The sequence below is a fragment of the Pseudophryne corroboree genome, chromosome 9, assembly GCF_028390025.1.
Source record: "Pseudophryne corroboree isolate aPseCor3 chromosome 9, aPseCor3.hap2, whole genome shotgun sequence".
NCBI classification, from domain to species: Eukaryota; Metazoa; Chordata; class Amphibia; order Anura; family Myobatrachidae; genus Pseudophryne; species Pseudophryne corroboree.
Genome location: NC_086452.1, coordinates 138014503 through 138035719, shown reverse-complemented (window position 1 = coordinate 138035719; position 21217 = coordinate 138014503). Strand labels below are relative to the sequence as shown.

At 46.4% G+C, this 21217-nt stretch overlaps 1 protein-coding gene across 3 annotated transcripts in view; it reads right to left on the bottom strand.

Annotated features, from left to right (window-relative positions):
- The window catches only part of LOC134957718 (putative ferric-chelate reductase 1), a 146956-nt gene that overhangs the window by 52709 nt on the left and 73030 nt on the right, over positions 1-21217 (bottom strand). For all 3 annotated transcript variants that reach the window (XM_063939820.1, XM_063939822.1, XM_063939821.1), the window contains exons 8-9: positions 1700-1850; positions 1491-1604 (exon numbers count right to left, since the gene is read on the bottom strand). In XM_063939820.1, coding sequence (XP_063795890.1) covers positions 1491-1604; positions 1700-1850 — 265 coding nt within the window. The remainder of the gene's footprint in view (positions 1-1490; positions 1605-1699; positions 1851-21217) is intronic.

The window sequence follows — 21217 nt, the reverse complement described above, 5'->3', positions numbered from 1 at the left end:
GGCTATAATTAGCGGCTGACAGACGGCTGATTCCCCGTCTATGTCACGTTGTTCACGGCAGTCACACTTAGATGGAAGGTGCGGTGCCCGCTCCACTGTTAGGCTGTAGTTTTCGGCTGACGGCTGATCACTGTGATTAGTGGCTGACGGCTGGCGGCTATGATTAGCGGTTAGCAGCCGGCTGATTCCCCGGTCTGTATCACGCTGGATATTACAGTTCCATACACAGCGTTAGGTCCTTAGAAAATAAATCCAACGCATTTCAGGCATAATAGATGAAGGGCTTATGCCTGAAACGCGTTAGTTTATTTTCTATTTTCTGAACAACGTGACAGACGGGGAATCAGCCGTCTGTCAGCTGCTAATTATAGCCGCCAGCCGCTAATCTGAGCCAGCAGCCGCTAATACATCTTAACAGTGGAGAGCGGACACCACAGAGGGATCCCACTGCACACGGATGTGGAAGCTCTCCAATTATCTTAACGGCTTGACAGGTATTTAGATAGGGTTAGATAGGAATTCTAAAAATTCTTTTTTGCTCATTTTTGAACCCGGTCCTTAAAAAGTCCTAAAAGGGCTGTAAACATTACACTAACCATCAATTTTTTCCACAGGTTTTGCGCATACACATATTTCTAACAAGCGCTCTTTATTTCTATTTTTATTGTGAATGCATGTGTGTATAAAAAGCCCACTGTTGCCTGGCCGGTCAGAAGACTCTGAACGCTATCTGTATGACCAGCGGAGGACTGGCCGGGTTGCGCTTGCGAACATTCTCACGTATGTACATTCTCTGTAGCCATTATTCTGTTTAGATTTATCTTGTTAGCCTGTAGTGTATGATTTGTACTGTTTACCTTTTGGAATTAATCCACTGTGGCCTTAGAACCCTGTGGTTGCAACTACAAATCAGTGTGGTGTCTTCACTTTCCTGCAAGGGGTTTACAGTGTATTTATCTGTATAAGGTGTATAAGTATTGATAAGGTGTACGCACTGCGGGTACTTTATACCGTCAGCGCTACTTAAGGTTTAAGGTATAACATCGTTGCAATACTTTGCTGTTAAGGGTTTAAAGTGTGATCATATCATTACATTGTATCATTAACAAGGTTTAAAGGTTATCAATTGTGTGTGCGCACGCTGTGTGTACTCTGTACACTCAGCGCGGCGTGTGTACGCCAAGTACGTACCATGTGCGGGACTCTGTACGCAAATAGCGTACAAAGTGCGTAGCACGTGTTTTCAGTCTAGCGGCTCCACGGTAATAGTGTATTTAGAGGTATAGCTTTGCGGTCTAAGATAATATAGACATTATCAACATTTTTTTGGAGGCTATTATTTGTTAATGATTATTTACTATCAAGCTTTGAATAATGAAAGTGGAGGAAGAACTGTCACTTATTTTGTGTCTTAAAAATATTACATCATGTGATCATCTCAGACAAAAACAATGGAGAGAACCATGATAAAAACCAAGAAAGTCACCTACCATGGAACTTGATGAGTAGTGGAGACCGCGATCCTCCAATGTCTTCTGGAGCCCCAGTGATATTATACATCTTGCTGGTTATGAGGGGCTGACGACTATGTCTCAAAATAGATCCTTTAAGGAGTAAAACAAAACCCAATAGAATCATTTAAAGTGGAATTCTAGACAGAAGGCAGTAGAGAAATCTAAAGAGATGCCCAGAAACATACCATCCCCAGCATCGCCATCAGCTAGAAATATATAATAACTGCCATCCAGTGCAAACCTCTCCCCCTTGGAGGACGGAATGTGGACACTTCTGCGGAAAGAACATTGAAGGATTCCATCAGCCACCCTCCACGCCATGTCCAGCAGAATGTCCTGGAGTGAAAAAAAAAATATATATATACACCGTGGCTCACAGCAAAGTAAAAAACAGAGATGACCTGGCGCCTATTAGTATTATTTTAAGCAGGTATACCCGACCCGTACAAAAAGTAAACTAAAAAAATAACAAAATATATGAAAAGCACTGCTATGTGGCGAACAGATTTTTATTAAAAATAAATTATTAGAACCAATTGGAGAATCTATATGTCTCACAATATATTAAAAACAGAAGCCGGCCGGCACTATACATGTATTATATAAATAACTATTGCAGTAATAAAACTAGACACAAAGAAAATATATAAAAGTGAATAGCTATATATACTATCACTCAGAATCTTCCCACAATACACAGAAACGGTGTGGGGGAAAGTCAGACAAAGTTCTCTTGATCCAGCAAAGAAATTACAATAATTAGTGTGGACGTTTGTAGCAAACAAACAATCTGCTGATGGAGATAATCCAACAAGAACAAGACTCTGTGCCACCCCACCCCCTAAACCCACCATGTGAGGTCATGCCTAGGGACAGGGCTGCCAGCTCTAGTAAGTATAGGCTGCAGGGTAGCTGTCTGGAGCATCCCTTGGACACTCAGTGGGATTCAGCAACGATGCCGTACCAAGCACTGTGTAAGCCACGTGCAGGTGCCATGGGGCTGCAAGGTGCTATTTCCAGGGCCCTGATCGCTGTGCTATGGAACCGCTTGCACACCTTTAGTTACGGTCCTCGGGCCACAATTAAAACAACATGTTGATGCAATATAGAAAGGCATGCATTCAGCTAGCCAACACTTCTTAAATTCTGTCTCAGTATATTTACACATGTGCTAACTTCCTCCTGCATGACAGGTCCTTGCATACTTTTGAGATAATATCTAATCATATTTGCTAACAGCACGCCTCGTGACTGATCATGACAGAATCTTGTGGTTCCAAGGTGCTCTCTGCAGTTTTCAGAATGAACATACTGTGCAGCTGAAGCAGGCTAGTGTAAGATGGTCACATGCAGATTATTATTTCAATGTCTAATAGATTTTCTGTTCACATACACTCATTTAAAAGATTTTTTTTTATCATACATTGATAGAATCATACACCTATATTGTTTCTAGTACTTGTAAAGCTGTACCATGGACTGTACACTGCTGCAAATAAGAGGACTATAGATATACATTAAATAATGTACACAGTCTTGGACCAGGCCAGTCCATAAACTTTCCATTAAAGTGTTGTCCCTCCTCAATTCAACATGCACCCACCCACCAAAATCCAATACTACAATTCTAAAGCAGTACAAATCTGCAGTGAGATTTTAATGAAACATTCTTGGCAAGAGCAGAATTCTGAACAACTTGTCCAAACTCCAGAAATGCAGTGGCTAATGTGCATATGTATCTAGTAAGTTAGCACATAAATAGATTTTCTTTATTTATTTTGTTTTTTATATAGTGCAGCAAATTCCATTGCACATTACAATTGAAAATAGGATTTTGGTTACCTACCGGTAAATCCTTTTCTCATAGTCCGTAGAGGATGCTGGGGTCCACATTAGTACCATGGGGTATAGACGGGTCCACCAGGAGCCATTGACACTAAGAGTTTGAGAGTGTGGGCTGGCTTCTCCCTCTAGGTATCCGTTCAGATGGTCGACCATGTTATGGTCGACAGTCATTAGGTCGACCACTATTGGTCGACATTGACATGGTCGACATGGACACATGGTCGACACATGAAAATGGTCGACACATGAAAGGTCGACACATGAAACGGTCAACATGAGTTTTTTAACTTTTTTTTCTTTTGGGGAACTTTTCCATACTTTACGATCCACGTGGACTATGATTGGAACGGTAATCTGTGCCGAGCGAAGCGGTAGCGGAGCGAAGGCACCATGCCCGAAGCATGGCGAGCGGAGCGAGCCATGCGAGGGGACGCGGTGCACTAATTGGGGTTCCCAGTCACTTTACGCAAAAAACGACACCAAAAAAAGTAAAAAAAAACTCATGTCGACCTTTTCATGTGTCGACATTTCATGTGTCGACCATTTTCATGTGTCGACCATGTGTCCATGTCAATGTCGACCAATAGTGGTCGACCTAATGACTGTCGACCATAACATGGTCGACCATTCATACCGGAACCCTCCCTCTATACCCCTTCCCACCAGACTCAGTCTAGAAACTGTGCCCGAGGAGACAACATACTTTGAGAGAAGGATAATACACAGATAGTGGTGAGATTCATACCAGCTCACACATACAAGGCACGTCAAGTCAACTAGCTTGAACTACTCAACAACAGCCGAAACAACAAAGTAACAATGCAGTACTCAACTAAAACGAAGTTGTACTGAACCAAATAACATTTGCAGGAGAACGAAGCGCTGGGCGGGCGCCCAGCATCCTCTACGGACTACGAGAAAAGGATTTACCGGTAGGTAACCAAAATCCTATTTTCTCTTACGTCCTAGAGGATGCTGGGGTCCACATTAGAACCATGGGGATGTACCAAAGCTCCCAGAACGGGAGGGAGAATGCTGAGGCTCCTGCAGAACTGATTGACTGAACTTCAGACCATCAGAGGCCAAAGTATCAAACTTGTAAAACTTTGCAAACGTGTTCGATCCAGACCAAGTTGCAGCTAGCCAAAGTTGCACTGCCGAGACACCCCGGGCAGCCGCCCAGGAAGACCCCACCTTACGAGTAGAGTGGGCCTTAACAGATTTTGGACACGGCAGCCCTGCCGTAGAATAAGCGTGCTGGATAGTGAACCTAATCCAGCGAGAAATAGTCTGCTTAGAAGCAGGACACCCAATTTTCTTGGGATCATAGAGGACAAACAGAGAGTCCGACTTTCTGTTATGAGAAGTTCTCTTCACATATATCTTCAGAGTCCTTACGACATCCAAGGACTTTGATGTAATTGAGGAGTCAGTAGCCACTGGCACCACAATAGTTTGGTTGATAAGAAATGCCGACACAACCTTCGGAAGAAACTGCTGACGAGTCCGGAGCTCAGCTCTATCTTCGTGGAAGATCAAGTAAGGGCTTTTACAGGATAAAGCCCCCAGCTCAGACACACATCTAGCAGAAGCCAAGGCTAACAAAATGACCGCCTTCCATGTAAGAAATTTGACCTCTACCTCCTGATGAGGTTCAAAGCAATCCAACTGGAGGAACTGCAACACCACGTTATGGTCCCAAGGTGCCGAAGGCAGTACAAAAGGGAGGTTGGATATGCAGAACTTCCTTCAAAAAGGTCTGAACCTCAGGGAGGGCAGCCAATTGTTTCTGAAAGAAATTGTATAGGGCTGAAATCTGGACCTTCACAGAACCCAAACTCAGGCCCATATCCACTCCTGCTTGCAGGAAGAGGAGGACATATTTCTTCCAATTACGATGGTAATGTTTAGACGTTACCCCTTTCCTAGCCTGTATGAGGTTAGGAATAACCTTCTTCGGAATGCCCTTCCGTGCAAGAATCAGGCGCTCAACTTCCATGCCGTCAAACGTAGCCGCGGTAAGTCTTGATAGGCGAACGGCCCCTGCTGCAGCTGGTCCTCCTGAAGAGGAAGAGGCCTCAGCTCTTCTTGCAGTAGATTCAGAAGGTCCACGTACCAAACCCTTCTTGGCCAGTCTGGGGTAATGAGGATCGCTTGAACCCTTGTTCTCCTTATGAGCTTTAGGATTCTTGGGATGAGTGGGAGTGGTGGAAACACGTACACTGACTGGAACACCCATGGAGACACCAGGGCGTCCACTGCCACTGCCTATGGGTCCCTCGACCAGGAACAATAACGTCGAAGCTTCTTGTTGAGACGAGAGGCCATCATGTCTATTTGGGGTAAACCCCAAAGATCTGTTATTTCCTTGAACACCTCCGGATGGAGTCCCCACTCTCCTGGATGGAGATCGTGTCTGCTGAGGAAGTCTGCTTCCCAGTTGTCTACTCCCGGAATGAAGATGGCTGACAGCGCTAACACATGCTTTCCTGTTCAGAGGAGTATTCTTGTCACCTCTGACATTGCCGCTCTGCTCTTCGTTTCACCTTGTCGGTTTATGTAAGCCACTGTGGCGGCCCGATTTCTCAGAAGAGGGGCCGCCTGAAGAAGACTGTTGTAGACGGCTCTTAGTTCCAGGATGTTAATGGGCAGGCTGGCTTCCAGGCTTGACCACCGTCCTTGGAAGGTTACTCCTTGAGTGACTGCTCCCCAACCCCGAAGGCTCGCATCCGTGGTTAGACGGACCCAGCCCTGAATCTCGAACCTGCGTTCCTCCAGAAGGTGAGGCAATTGGAGCCACCAGAGGAGTGAAATCCTGGCCTATGGCGACAGACGAATTCTCTGGTGCATGTGGAGGTGAGATCCCGACCACTTGTCCAGGAGATTCAGTTTGTAGGGCCGAGCGTGGAACCTCCCGTACCGGAGATCCTCGTAAGAGGCCACCATTTTTCCTAATAGGCGAATGCATTGATGAAACGACACCCGAGGTGGCTTCAGGACATCCCGGACCACGGCTTGTATCGCCAACGCCTTTTCCTGCGGAAGAAACACTTTCTGCACTTCCGTATCCAGGATCATTCCCAGAAATGACAACCTCTGGGTTGGTTCCAAATGTGACTTTGGAAGGTTCAGAATCCAACCGTGACTCTGGAGCAGTCGCATTGTGAGGACAATGGACTGCCGCAGCTTCCCCTTGGACGATGCCTTTATCAGTAGGTCGTCCAGATATGGAATGATGTTCACACCCTGCTTGCGGAGGAGAATCATAATTTCCGCCATCACCTTGGTAAACACCCTCGGTGTTGTGGAGAGGCCGAATGGCAGTGCCTGGAACTGGAAATGACAGTCCAGCAATGCGAAGCGGAGATAAGCCTGATGCGGCAGCCAGATCGGAATGTGGAGGTACACATCCTTGATATCCAGGGATACCAGGAAATCCCCTTCTTCCAGACCTGATATCACCGCCCTGAGAGACTCCATCTTGAACTTAAACTCCTTTAGAAAGGGGTTCAATGATTTTAGGTTCAGAATGGGCCTGACCGAACCATCCGGTTTTGGTACCACGAAAAGGTTCAAATAGTAACTATTGTTCAGCATGTGAAGTGGAACTGGCACAATGACCTGTGCCTCTACCAGCTTTTGGATAGCGTCTTGTAGTACAGTGCTGTCCTCCAACAGAGTTGGCAAGCCTGACTTGAAAAAGAGAGGAGGAGGGAGACTTTGAAATTCCAGCCTGTATCACTGAGACACAACATCTACCACCCAGGGATCCAGGCCGGACGATACCCAGACATGACTGAAGTGTCTGAGTCTCGCTCCCACTGGCCCCACCACTGGGGCGTGCAGTCCACCGTCATGCGGAGGACTTTGGCGTACCTGAAACAGGCTTTTGTTTCTGGAAACCTGCAGCGGCAGGTTTCTTGGACTTAAAGCGACCTCCCCTAAAGAAGGTATGTTCTGGCCTTTCTAGGCTTGTTAGGCCGAAAGGACTGCGTTGCAGATGAAGAGAAAGATTTCTTCGGAGCAGGTGCTGCTGAGGGAAGAAACGGAGACTTACCCGCTGTAGCGGTGGATATCCACGCATCTAGAGCTTCCCCAAAGAGAGCCTGACCTGTATAGGGTAGGGACTCCACACTTCTTCTGGATTCTGCGTCGGCCGACCACTGGCGCAGCCACAGTCCCCGACGAGCTGAAACAGACATGGAAGATATTCCCGCAGCCATGGAACCCAGGCCTTTCATGGATTCTACCATAAAACCTGCAGAATCATGTATGTTGCGTAAATACAATGCAACATCATCCCTATCCATCGTATCCAAATCCTCAAATAAGGTAGCCGACCACTTTACTATTGCCTTTGCAATCCATGCAGTAGCAATAGTGGGATGTAATATGGCACCTGATTGATTACATTGAATTACATTGAATACATTGATTGAAGCGTGTTATCAATTTTCCTATCAGCCGTCTCCTTTAAGGCTGTAAATCCTGGAACAGGTAAAACCACCTTCTTTGAGAGTCTGGACACAGAGGCGTCAACAATTGGCGGGTTTTCCCATTTTTTTTCCATCCTCAGGGAAAGGAAATGCCACCTGGAGCCTTTTAGGGATCTGGAATTTTTTCTCAGGGTTTACCCATGCTTTTTCAAATATAGCATTCAATTCCTTTGACGCAGGGAAGGTTAGCGAGGCTTTTTTTTTTTTTTCAGTGAAAAAAACCCTCCTCAACCTGCTCAGGTGTGGCATCATTAACATATAACACATCCCTGATAGCCTCTATCAACAATTGCACCCCCTTTGCAAGAGATGTGGACCGCATCACCATCTGTAGTGTCAGAATCGGTATCCGTGTCGTCTTGTGTGACATACACAAGCGCACGTTTGTGGGGGTATATAACGGGGCGTCCTGAGGTACCAGAACCAGGCCATAGAGCTCTGTAATACCTGGGTTGCAGATTCATTATTTGCAACCCTGTCAGAAATCTGAGAAATCCAAGATTTGATAGAGGAAAACCACTCTGGTTCCCTTGCTGGTATCTGTGCTAAACCAGTGCTATCCTGATTACATGGAATGGGATCATCCTGGGAGGATAAATCCTCTGCAGCATATGACACAGTGTCACTGGACATAGCTAAAGGAGACCATCAAACACTCCACACACACACACACACACACACACACACACACACACACACACGTGGGGGCAGACAGAGTCCCCCCCCCCCCCCCAAGAATAGCAAGAGAGACACAGAGATCGGAGCCAACCCACACACAGCTCTTTCAGCAAAGGGAGACCCCTTGTCAGCGCAGACTGTGTCCGTTAATAGGAGACACAGTCAGTTTACAGCCTTCCCTCCCCCTTCTACAGCCCCCTGGTACCATGTACTGACAGTTGGAGCTGCTGTAGAGGGACCTGTTCTTCCATCCAGCACTGTGCAGGCAGGAAAATGGCGCTGGAACGCTGCTGGGTCCGCTCTGAGGAGAAGCTCCGCCTTCTTAATGGTGCTGTCTTCCCGCTCTTCATAGATTATACTGGCCTGAGGTAAAACTTGCTGGCTGAGATCCGCGGACCCCGACAGACTTGTGGACCAGTGTGGGGGTAAGCGCTGGCTCAGGGCGCCCCTCACAGCGCCGCACCATGTGCCTCTGAACCTTCACAGGAGCGCAGTTAATACTGCTCTCCCTCCCCGTTGCCGCCATCTTCACTCCAGCCCCCCCGCTTGCTAGGGGGGTCGGTGACTCACTCACCACTTCTTCAGCTTTGTAAGGGGTTGGCGGCATGCTGCTGGGGCGATCGGTCACCTGTGGCGGAGAACGATCAGACCCCTCTGGAGCTCAGTGTCCAGTCAGCGGAGACAGTGGCTCAGACCCCGCAGGATGGATACTGCACCCCCCCCTTAGTCCCTCGCTGCAGGCAGGCTGTTGCCAAGAGCCTCCTGTAAAATAAAAAAACTCTAAAAATAACTTTTACTAGAAAAGCTCTGTAGAGCTCCCCTAGCTGTGACCGGCTCCTCCGGGCACATTTTCTAAACTGAGTCTGGTGGGAGGGGCATAGAGGGAGGAGCCAGCCCACACTCTCACACTCTTAGGGTGAGATTCAAATGATATATCACGCCCAATTTCCTTTCTAAAATGATCTCCGTTATCGCACATATTGCGCCCATAGTAATCAGGTTTACTGTGTAAAGGGTTGGGTGCCTTGCTACCCTAGAGGTAGCGCGCAGAAATAATGATACAACGTCCCTGAGGGTGGAAACAGAATGAGTGTGGAAAGGGGTGAAAAGAATTGAATCCCGCCCTTTAAGTGCCAATGGCTCCTGGTGGACCAGTCTATACCCCATGGTACTAATGTGGACCCCAGCATCCTCTAGTACGTAAGAGAAAACAGTGATAAGATAAAACTGGGTAATAACAAAAAGACAGAGGTAGGAGGGCCCTGCTCGCAAGCTTACAATTTATAGGGAAATAGGCATTGATAAACAAGGATAGGTGCTACCTATTGCATAATCGTCCATCAGATTACAAAGGTTCTCGGTGAGCTGCATGATATCACATCACAGTAATGATGAACCAGGGTCAGGAGGAAGGGAAAGTGAAGGAAGAGAAAATATGTGGGGGATTTATGTGGATTGTACAGTGGGGATATAATTGAATAGGAAAGCCTATGAAGGTTATGTGAGTGGTTCTGGAATTAAATAAGCTTTCCTGAAGAGGTGAGTTTTCAGGGAGTGCTTGAAGGTTTGGAGAGAGAGACTAGAGGAGAGTCTTATTTTTCATGATTGGGCATTCCACAGAGTGGGTGCAGCTCGAAGAAAGTCCTGCAATTGTGCATGGGAGTGAGTAATGAGTGTGGATGAGAGATGTAGATCTTGTAAAAAGCGAAGAGGTTGGGCTGGAAGATATTTTGAGATAAATGAAGAGATGTACATATGTGTAGTTTGGTTAATGGCCTTGTGTGTGAGTAAAAGTATTTCTCTAGTCGCAGTACGTTGCACACCCCTAACGCTGTCTGAAGGTGACATCGGTGGTGAGTACACACCGGGGGCCCCGCTAGGGGGGTCCCCGGTTCCAAAGTGCGGCAGACCATGGGCGCGAAGTATGGAACCCTCCCTGAGGGGGGGGGGGGGGGGTCCTGCTAAGATCCCCAGTGTGTAAACTGGCACAAAAATGCAAAACTGAGCACTTGTGTGAGGTTTTAGACTGTTTGGAGACTTTGGCAGTATAAAGAACATGCTTTGCTCCGGTGCCATGGTGGGAGGGGGGGGGGGGGGGGGGGGGGTCGGGTGGAGCTTACTCAGAGTGGGAACAAGGCATTTGTGTCGCCTTCCTCTGCTGACAGAAGCCATCAGCAGCCCACACTCAGCGCTTCCTGTCTTACAGACACGCTGGAAACTGGTACAGGGTGTAGCAAAAGGGGGAGAGCCACTTGTGTACACTGTCCTGTGTCTACTTAGGACTATATTTGATAGTGTTTACTGTGTATTACAGAGCTGACCGCCTCACTGGGGCTGTGCAGCTCAGGGTGTGCTGAGGTCCTCTCTCCTCTGTCTCCTCTCACATACAGTAGGGCAGGCTTGCATTATTACTGTCTGTGTGTATGTTGTTGTGTTGTGTTTCTTATGGTAAGAACTTACCGTTGATAACGGTATTTCTCCTAACTCCACAGGATAACAATGGGGATATGATGAAGCGACAGCGGACTTGCACCAATCGGTCAAAGCTTTTCCGGCCTCCCAGCATGCAACGGGCCCGTCCATATATCCCCGCCTCCTTGCTCAGGCAAATCAGTTGTATTCCAAAGCTCAAGGCAGGAGCATCATAGATAGCCCTAATCAGGCGATAAGAACACACATGCACACCCTTCCGTACAAGAAGGAAGAGGTTAGGGAGTAAAAGGATCCTCAAATCAGGTGCGTCAGGGTGGGATCCCTGTGGACTTAGGAGAAATACCGTTATCAACGGTAAGTTCTTACCATAACGTATATTTCCCCGGCTGGGTCCACAGGTTATCCACAGGATAACAATGGGATTTCCCAAAGCAATTTAGGGGTGGGGACGCCCCTGATTGGACAGGAGAATCCTTCGCCCGAATTCAGGGTCATGAGAGGCAAAGGCACAATGTCTAATGAATGTGTTAATGGAAGACCATGTGGCTGCCTTACATATCTGTCCTGCTGAAGCATCACGTTGTGCTGCCCAAGATGGACCTACCTTACGAGTAGAGTGAGCAGAGATTTTAGCCGGAACAGGGAGATCAGCCTGAGAATATGCTTCTGAAATTGTCATCCGAAGCCATCTTGCAAGCGTCTGCTTATCAGCAGGCCATCCTCTCTTGTGAAATCCGTAGAGAATGAATAGAGAATCTATCTTTCTGATGGCACTGGCACGATCCACATAAATCCTTAATGCACAGACCTCGTCCAGCGATGCATCTTCCACAGAAAGGCCCGGTACCTGGAAAGCCGGGACTACAATTTCTTCATTAAGGTGGAATTTAGACACCACCTTCGGAAGATAACAACTACCTGTGTAGTGCTATATTGTAAATGTATATATGTATATGTATGAAATTACACCACACATATACCCATATATACACACAACTATATCAATATTCAAAAGTATAAAATATATTTTAAACACCAATAGTTCAAATGATTGTATATAGCAGCAAAGGTATAATTGGCTTGTGGATGTAGCCAAAAAAACACCTGATCAAATAAAGTGTGAAACTAAAAAGGAATTTTTCCCCTCGCGCTAATTAAATCAAATTGAGGCAACAGGACATAAATGTACTTGATACATCAATCAGTTTATAATGAGTTTTAATCTCTGTATGATCGATCACATAAAGAACACAATACATCAAAATATACACATATAAAACCCCCAATATCGTATCAAAATATAAGCATAAGAGGTGGATCATATATTTAGAATTTATAAATTATCCACAGCGGGCTTCACTGTTAGCTGTATTAGTGAATCATTGTCCAATTCCTAAATAGGACAGTCCCGTATGTTAAAATAAGAATTGTCCCGTAAATGAATGAAGTACGGATAAGAATTGTTGTATTTTTACCAACATAAGTGATTTCCGTGTGCTCCCAGCAAAAGTGGTTGTTCCTAAGGGTATAGGAGAGGTGTACTTCCGACCCTGCAGGGTTAAGTCCGGCACCGGGGCTCGGTGGTTCACCGCAGGTTCCTGTAGTCAAATGAGCTCCCGTCTTCCAGCCGCCGCATATAGCGTCCTCCGTCTCTCGATCGTCAGCCTCACAGCAGCGGTGCACACTAATACAGCTAACAGTGAAACCCGCTGTGGATAATTTATAAATTCTAGATATATGATCCACCTCTTATGCTTATATTTTTATAAGATATTGAGGGTTTTATATGTGTATATTTATTTCTGTTGCGGGGTACACTGGGCTCCACAAGGATTGGACAATGGGGTGTAGAGTAGGATCTTGATCCGAGGCACCAACAGGCTCAAAGCTTTGACTGTTCCCAGAATGCACAGCGCCGCCTCCTCTATAACCCCGCCTCCCTGCACAGGAGCTCAGTTTTGTAAGTTGGTGCTGCAGTAAGCAGGCACTGAACAGAGGGGCTGCTCCAGGCAGCCCTAAGAAAAGCTTTTTACGAGGTAAAAAGTGAAGACTTCAAGGGCAGCAGCGGTGGTAAATGTCTTGTGACATTCACTGCTGCAGCTCCAGCTCTCCCCAGCGGCACTGTACACTCCCGAGCCCTGGTTGCCGGGTACCTACAGCGGAGGCTCCGGTTTTCTTCACGTTAGACACACACGGCTGGGGCTCTCCAGGATCGCGTGGCCGCGCTTCGGGAGGTGGTAAGTGGGTCCCGCTTGCGAGACCCGGTCTTTATCGTGATCCGGCGCGGTCAGTAGGAGGCGGGCTGCGCGCGCTGGCCGTAGACACTGTGGATACAGGCGATCCCACTAGATCACCAGGGCATGGGCGCAGGTCAAGTTCTCTCTAAACCAATTCTTATATCGCCCACAGTACCTGGTGGTTTTGCCAGCAGAGGGGATAAGGCTTAGACCTGAAGCCCCTCCCCCAGCCCCAGGGCGCCATTTCTAGCAAGTGTTCCCGCCCTGGAGCTGCATATCTGTCTTTCCCTCACTCCCTGTCAGTGTCTGCGGCGCCATTATCCCTCAGCTCACTGTTCCTGGGACTGCTTGGGCAAATTCTCCTATGTAAAGCCGCCTGGTGTCAGTGCTGTGACTTTACATGACACTTAAGTATTTTACCTGCCTTTTTTAGTCAGTGTTAGTAAGAAAGAGTGCATTTAGTCAGGGTTTTCTAGTACAATTACCCTGTGATATACATCCAGTTCTTACTGTGTACTGTTATATCATTTGTTATATAGTTGTGTAAGCTAGTCAAGTGCAGTATTATTGTCAGTAATAACCTCTGCATTGTACAAACTGTGACTATCTGTGTGTGCATTTGATAGCTGAGTGGTGTCCATTTTGTGTCTTTCACTCCACCTGCTATCCCTATATTCTATAACCTGAGGGGGCTTGGTGCGTCAGGTTTTATCTAATATAGGATTTTCACAAAGATATACTGTATTACGTATTTTTCTCTGTGATTTAGTCACCATATCTCTCCTTTATCTCTGCTAGTGCTGACTACACTGCGCAGGGGTTTGGGTTTAGAGATATAGTGCTGCTGATAATTGTACTGTGTTACCTCATACTGCAAGTTATATCATGTCTGCTTCTGAGGGTAACGGTTCTGGGGCTGAACACACTGCCGGTGTTGCTGAAGCCACAGACCCATATGAGGAAAAAAACACCCGAATCCAAAACACACCCGAATCAGACAAAAAATTTTCAGGAAGGTTTTGCCAAAACGCGTCCGGATCCAAAACATGGCCGCGGAACCAAATCCAAAACCAAAACACAAAACCCGAAAAATGTCCGGTGCACATCTCTAGTTGTGACGGAACCAAAGACTATTTTGCCCAATTTATGAGCCACCCGTGGTTCTGCAGACGTTATTGTCTGTTGCAGACGACATAGGAGCAATTCCTGGGTCTGTGCCAGGATTAAAAGATCGTTGAGGTACGGAAATATTCTTATCCCCTGCTGGCGGAGATAAGCTGCCATTACCACCATAATCTTGGTAAATACTCTGGGAGCTGTGGCTAACTCAAAAGGTAGGGCCTGGAACTGAAAATGCTGTTGGAGGATAGCGAACCTGAGATAGCACTGATGGGACAGTGCTATAGGAAATGTAGGTAAGCATCCTGTATATCCATCCTGTATATCCAGGGATACCATATAATCCCCTGGCTCCATTGCCTGCAGACTGATGAGACCCTCTCCCAGGCAAGATGCAACGAGTTTGCAAACTTCTTTGCAGATAAAATATCCACCATCCGGGCTGGAATCTCCACAGTGCCATCAAAGGAGTGCCAAACTACAAAGCCTGCCAATATAAGCTACCTGCCTTCATGGACCAGCTTTGATCCAGTGGATGTAAAGGACACTGCTGAAATTGCTCGGATTTTGCGTCACACCACCTGTGATCTGGACCCAGCCTCAACCAAGCTTCTAATAGGTTGTATGGATATAATTGGTCCTGTCTTTACAAAAATTGTTCAATGCTCTTTGCAGACAGGCATTTTTCCTGGACCCCTAAAGGAAGCAATTGTTAGACCGCTTCTTAAAAAACCTAATTTAGATACCGACTGCATGACCAACTACAGACCGGTATCAAACCTTCCTTTCCTAGGAAAGGTTATTGAGAAAGTCGTTGCAAATCAACTGGAAACCCGCCTGACAACCTAGGATATTTATGATCCATTTCAATCAGGATTCAGGAGAAGACATAGCACTGAAACAGCCCTGGTGTGTGTGTTAAATGATCTTCTGATGGCAAAAGACAGAGGTGACTGTTCAATATTAATCCTTCTGGATCTCTCGGCAGCATTTGATACCGTGGACCATGGGCTTCTGATTGAGCGACTGATACATTTCTGTGGTCTGGATGGCACAGTTCTAAGCTGGTTCAAATAATTTCTCACAGGCATGTCACAGAGAGTATCATCTGGATTATACTCATCACCACCAGTGCCATTGCCATGTGGTGTCCCACAAGGTTCTATACTATCCCCCATGCTTTTTGCAGTATACATGCTCCCATTGGGCGAAATAATCAGGCGCCATGGCCTGGTCTACCACTGCTATGCAGATGATACACAACTATAGAATCCTTCAAAAGTAGACTCAAGACTTTTATGTTTACTCAAGCATTTCCATAATGTCCCTTTTAGTATCTTCATGCTTCTGTATTTTATGAAAATGTACTTCATTATTTTCTGTACTATATTATGCTATGTATCTGTTAAGCGCCTTGGGTCCTATTGGAGAAAGAGGGCTATATAAATAAAATTATTATTATTATTATTATTATTGTCAAAATGATGGAACATAACGTCTCCATGTGAAACCAAGGTACCCAAATGTATTTGTTCAGTACTTTGAGATTGAGAATGGGCCGAAATGACCCATTTGGCTTCTGAACTAAAAACAGGTTTGAGTAAAAACTCTGTCCTCGTGCAGGAGGAACTGGAATGACTACTCCTGACTGAAGCAATTTCTGAACTGCCTCTAACAAAGCCCTGGCCTTCGTCTCTACCAGAGACAGGCTGGTACAAAAAAAAAAAAAAAAAAACACACCTTTGAGGAGGGTGCTTCTTGAAGGCAAAAGCATAACCTAGAGATACCGCTTCCTGCACCCAGGCATCTGTTGTAGACTGCTGCCAGATCTGTGCAAACTGAAGAAGTCGGCCCTCCCCACAGGCTGATGGCTTATTATCTGTTTTCCCAACCGGTCCTCTGGTAGCCCAATGCCTTTTAGTCTTACCAGACTTGCTGTATTGGGGCTGCTTGCCATGACTTTTTCCTTTAACTTTTCCTTGAGACCGAAAGGGCAGAAAAGCCAGAACTTTAGGTTTGAAATTGTATGTGGAAGGAAATGTTACCTTCTTGGAGTCTGCTTCTGACTCCAGAATATCTGTCAATTTTTTACCAAAAAGAATATCTCCAGAAAAGGGCAAAGATTCCAAAACCTTCTTAGATTCTGAATCAGCTTTCCACGTAGCCAAACTGCTCTGCGAGCAGCTATTGTTGAAGCTGATGCCATGGAGGCAATAGTACCCAAATCCAATGCTGCTTCTTCCAGGAACATTGCAGCCTGTTTTATATGAGCTATATGGGATTTTTGCTCTCTAGAAGCTATAGAAAAATCCCCCTCCAATGCATCAGCCCAGGCAGACACTGCCTTTGCCATCCAAGCTGAAGCCATGGCTGGCCTTATGACTGCCCCAGACAGAGAAAAAAAATGTTTTTTAGAAAACCATCCACTCTCCTATCCGTGACTTAATTTAATGATGTTGAAGGCAAAGGTAATGTAGATTTTCGCACTAATCGAATTACATGCGTATCTACTTTAGGAGCCACCTCCCTTTTTAAATAATCCCCAGCTGGAAGAGGATCACTGGAATTCCATTTCTTAGGAATTCTAAACTTCTTATTGGACGTAGCCCAAGCCTCTTCCATAATTTCCGTCAGCTGATCTGACCCTGGAAACTCAGTCTTAACTGTTTTAGGACGTTTAAACACAGGTGCCTTGGTTTTTAACACAGGCTCTGCTGAATCCTCTAAGGATAGAATGGCTTTCATTGCTTTCATTAACTCAGCTATATCCACTGAGCTGAGACCTTCTTCCTCCTTTTCGTATGCCGAAGTAGTATTAATTGAGCTTTCATCTTTTCATGAATCCTCATCTGAATCATGTGTAGCCTGTGAGGGTGAAGATTTACTTACCACCAGCTTAGCAGCTTGTTTCTTTTGAGAAGCTGCTGCTAGAAGCGATACACCATAGGTGGGGAGCTGCATGTAAGGGTTAATATCCTATCCTATGTACAGGAGTTGGAGGAATTATCCGTTCAGCTATACTGGATAAAGTCTGTGCAAATATAGCCCAAGGTGAATCCATCTGCACCTGAATCGGCTTTGTATTTTTCAAGAGACCCTGGTGAAAGCTAAAACAATTTGCACAAAAACCATCCTAAACCAGATCCTGAGAGGATAACACAGCTTTGCAAGACAAACATGATATGAATGTTGGTGTTGCTGTGAGTGTACCTTCCTCACCTTTGTTGCTCTTAGACATGATAAATAATCAACACTTCCACAGTGTACTACACATTTTGTGACTGTAATCATTTTAAATTTCTTAAAGTGATATACAATCCGACCCTACCCATGCACCAGCATTGAGGATCGGAATAAACAAACTGACAGAAATATAGTAAAGTCAGCAATCACACTAGCAGTCAGTCACATGTTATACATTAGTATAATAAGCAATATGAGCACATCATCAACTACAACTACATTTTAAGTATGTAGGAGAACATATTACTGCATCATGTTTAAACAGATCTAACTTATTCAGATGCAATGCGAAAGAAACAGTAAATGTATAAAGACTCATATGCAATAGGCACTTATGTAACTATTCGTACTCAAAGGGTAGAGAGACTTAGTGCTGTATAACCCGTACTCGGTAGAGTGGGATACAGGGAGACTCACCTCGCTTCCAGGACCGATCAATACGTTAGCAAACGCTGAGTGGATCCAGATGCTACTAGTGTACACTGCAGCTCCATGAACCTATAGTGAACACAGACGCTCAGTGTACACGGACGCACCAGTCACACAGCCGCCTATGCTGTGACTGGGTCCCCTTTGTGTACAGCATCTGAGACGGAAGCGGGACACAGTTCATGGTGGGAGACTCGGAGGAAACTAGTCATGAAACGGGGGAGAGGGGCGACCAGGAGACATCAACCCTGGGAATCGCGGCCTCTGCTATTCCTGGAGCATCTGATCCCTGTGACCTAACGCTGATGCACCCGAGGTAGCAGCCGCATCAGCGACTGTTTGGTGGTCTCCACCCAAAACAGTGCGGCTGTGTCCGTATTTCCTTTCTAAACGGAACCGATGCCTTGCCTTCTCCCTATGCTTCGGCTACAGCCTGGTAACGTCTGCTGGACCTGCTAGTATATCAGATACAGACGCCTGCCAAAACAGCACTGTACTCGTGGGTAAGCGATGTCGTGACCCGGCGGAGAGTTGTTGGAGCGACTCTTTCTAAGGTACGTATAAGACGCTGTTTAGAAAGATCACTCAGATAAATAGTAAGACTATAAAAATAAAATAAGAAAGCTTAGGGCTGCTAAAAACCAGCAGCCCTCTGACCATGGTCTGGCTCCTGCCGCACCAAACAAAAAACTGATTTGCCTGAGCAAGGAGGCGGGGATATATGGATGGCCCGTTGCATGCTGGGAGGCCGGAAAAGCTTTGACTGATTGGTGCAAATCCGCTGTCGCTTCATCATATCCCCACTGTTATCCTGTGGATAACCTGTGGACCCTGCCGGAGAAATATGGGTAAGCACAAACTGTGCAGGATCTGTCACACCAGATTCTCTCGATTATCTAATGACTCTGTCTCCTGTGAGTAATGTAGTCAATTGTCCCAACTTAGTGAAGAGGTTGGGGGAGAGGGTACAGAGCCCACTGGTTAGGGTCTCTTAAAACCATGATGTCCGATAGGTCATCTCAACTCACTGCAAATGTGCAGAAAACTCAGCTACTGCAACAGGCTGTGGCAGATTTAGCTGCTAGGGCTGATGCACAGCCCCCCTTCTCCCATGCAGGTCCCCAGAAGCGTGGTTTACCTGCACTGTTGTCTGATACAGATGATGATATACCGGATGATGGGGATGACTCGGATCCATTAGAAGGGATCATGATTCTGCCCAGGGTATTTAACCCCTCATTTGGCTATCAGGGAGGTGTTAAAGCTCCCCCTAGAGGACGCTGCATCACAGCAGTCATTTTTCTTTGTGCAAAATAAACCCAATGTCACTTTCCCCGATTCTCCAGAGTTAGATGACTTATTCAAACAGGACTGGTAAAATGCAGACAAAAAAAAAATTCCAAGTATCCAAAAAGTTTTTGCGCCCTTTCCCTTTTCCTCCTGAATGTAGAACATTTTGGGAGGAACCCCCTGGGGTGGATGTCTCAGTCTCTTGCCTGTCTAAGGCGGCGGTACTACCTACCCCGGGCTCCTTTTCCATGATCAGAAGATAGAGATTACCTTAAAGTCTATGGCCCTCATTCCGAGTTGTTCGCTCGCAAGCTGCTTTTAGCAACATTGCACACGCTAAGCCGCCGCCTACTGGGAGTGAATCTTAGCTTAGCAAAATTGCGAACGAAAGATTCTCAAAATTGCGAATAGAAATTTCTAAGCAGTTTCTGAGTAGCTCGACACTTACTCTGCCACTGCGATCAGTTCAGTCAGTTTTGTTCCTGGTTTGACGTCACAAACACACCCAGCGTTCGCCCAGACACTCCCCCGTTTCTCCAGCTACTCCCGCGTTTTTCCCAGAAACGGCAGCGTTTTTTCACACACTCCCATAAAACGGCCAGTTTCCGCCCAGGAACACCCACTTCCTGTCAATCACACAACGATCACCAGAACGAAGAAAAAACCTTGTAATGCCGTGAGTAAAATACCAAACTTCTTATCAAATTTACTTGGCGCAGTCGCAGTGCGAACATTGCGCATGCGCAGTTTGCGGAAAATCGCTGTGATGCGATGAAAAATAACGAGCGAACAACTCGGAATGAGGACCTATATACACTGTGGCTGGCCTTTTACAAAGACCGGTTATTGCGGGTTTTTGGATGACCAATGCTATTAATTCTTGGGCCATTCAGATTCAGGGGAGTCTCTCGGGGAATCTGCCTTTAGTTACTATGGTCACCCTATTGAAGCACATTCAGGACACTACACAGGTCCTCTGTAATTCCCTCAAGGAGATGGGGAATATTAATGCTAGGACGTCGGCCATGGCGGTGTCGGCACGCAGGGCCTTGTGGTTGCGTCAGTGGATTGCGGACACAGAATCCAAACATAGTGTGGAATCTCTCCCCTTTTCTGGGGAATTGCTTTTAGAGGTTGAGTTGGATACCTGGTTTTCCAAGGCTACGCTGGAAAATCCATGTTTCCCCCCTCTGGGGCCCCGCCGGCAAGACGCTCTTATCCGGGGCCATCTGTCCAGTCCTTTTGGTCTCACAGATTTCGCTCGAAGGCCAGAGGTGCCTCCAATGCGGTCAGTGGCACCAGATGTAAGCCCAGAAAACCTGCAAGCAGTTCTCAGGAACAGTCCACTGGTTCTGCTTCCACTAAGGCCTCAGCATGACGGTGTCCACCCACCCCGAGGGGATTTTGAGGTGGGAGCTCGACTGCATTACTTCAGACGTATCTGGGAGAATTCCTGCCAAGATGCCTGGGTCAGAGAGCTCATTTCTCAAGGCTACAAGCTGGAGTTCGACAGTACTCCTCTCCCCCAACGATATTTCAAATCAAGCTAACCAGCTTTGGAGGATATGCAAGTTACGTTGAAACTGGCTATCCACAAGTTGGTCCAGTCCCACGTCATTGTTCCAGTACCACTGCCGCAATGCGGCAAGGGGTTTTATTCAAACCTATTCATGGTACCAAAACCGCACAGTTCGGTAAGGCCCATTTTGAATCTGAAGTCTTTGAATCTGTATTTGAGGATGTTCAAGTTCAAAATGGAATCCCTGCGAGCAGTGATTGCAGGTCTGGAAGACCATGAATTTATGGTCTCCTTGGATATCAAGGACGCCTACCTCCATATTCTGATTTGTCCGCCTCATCAGGCTTACCTATGATTTTCCCTGCTGGACAATCACTTCCAGTTCCAGGCCCTACCCGTCGGTCTGTCCACAGC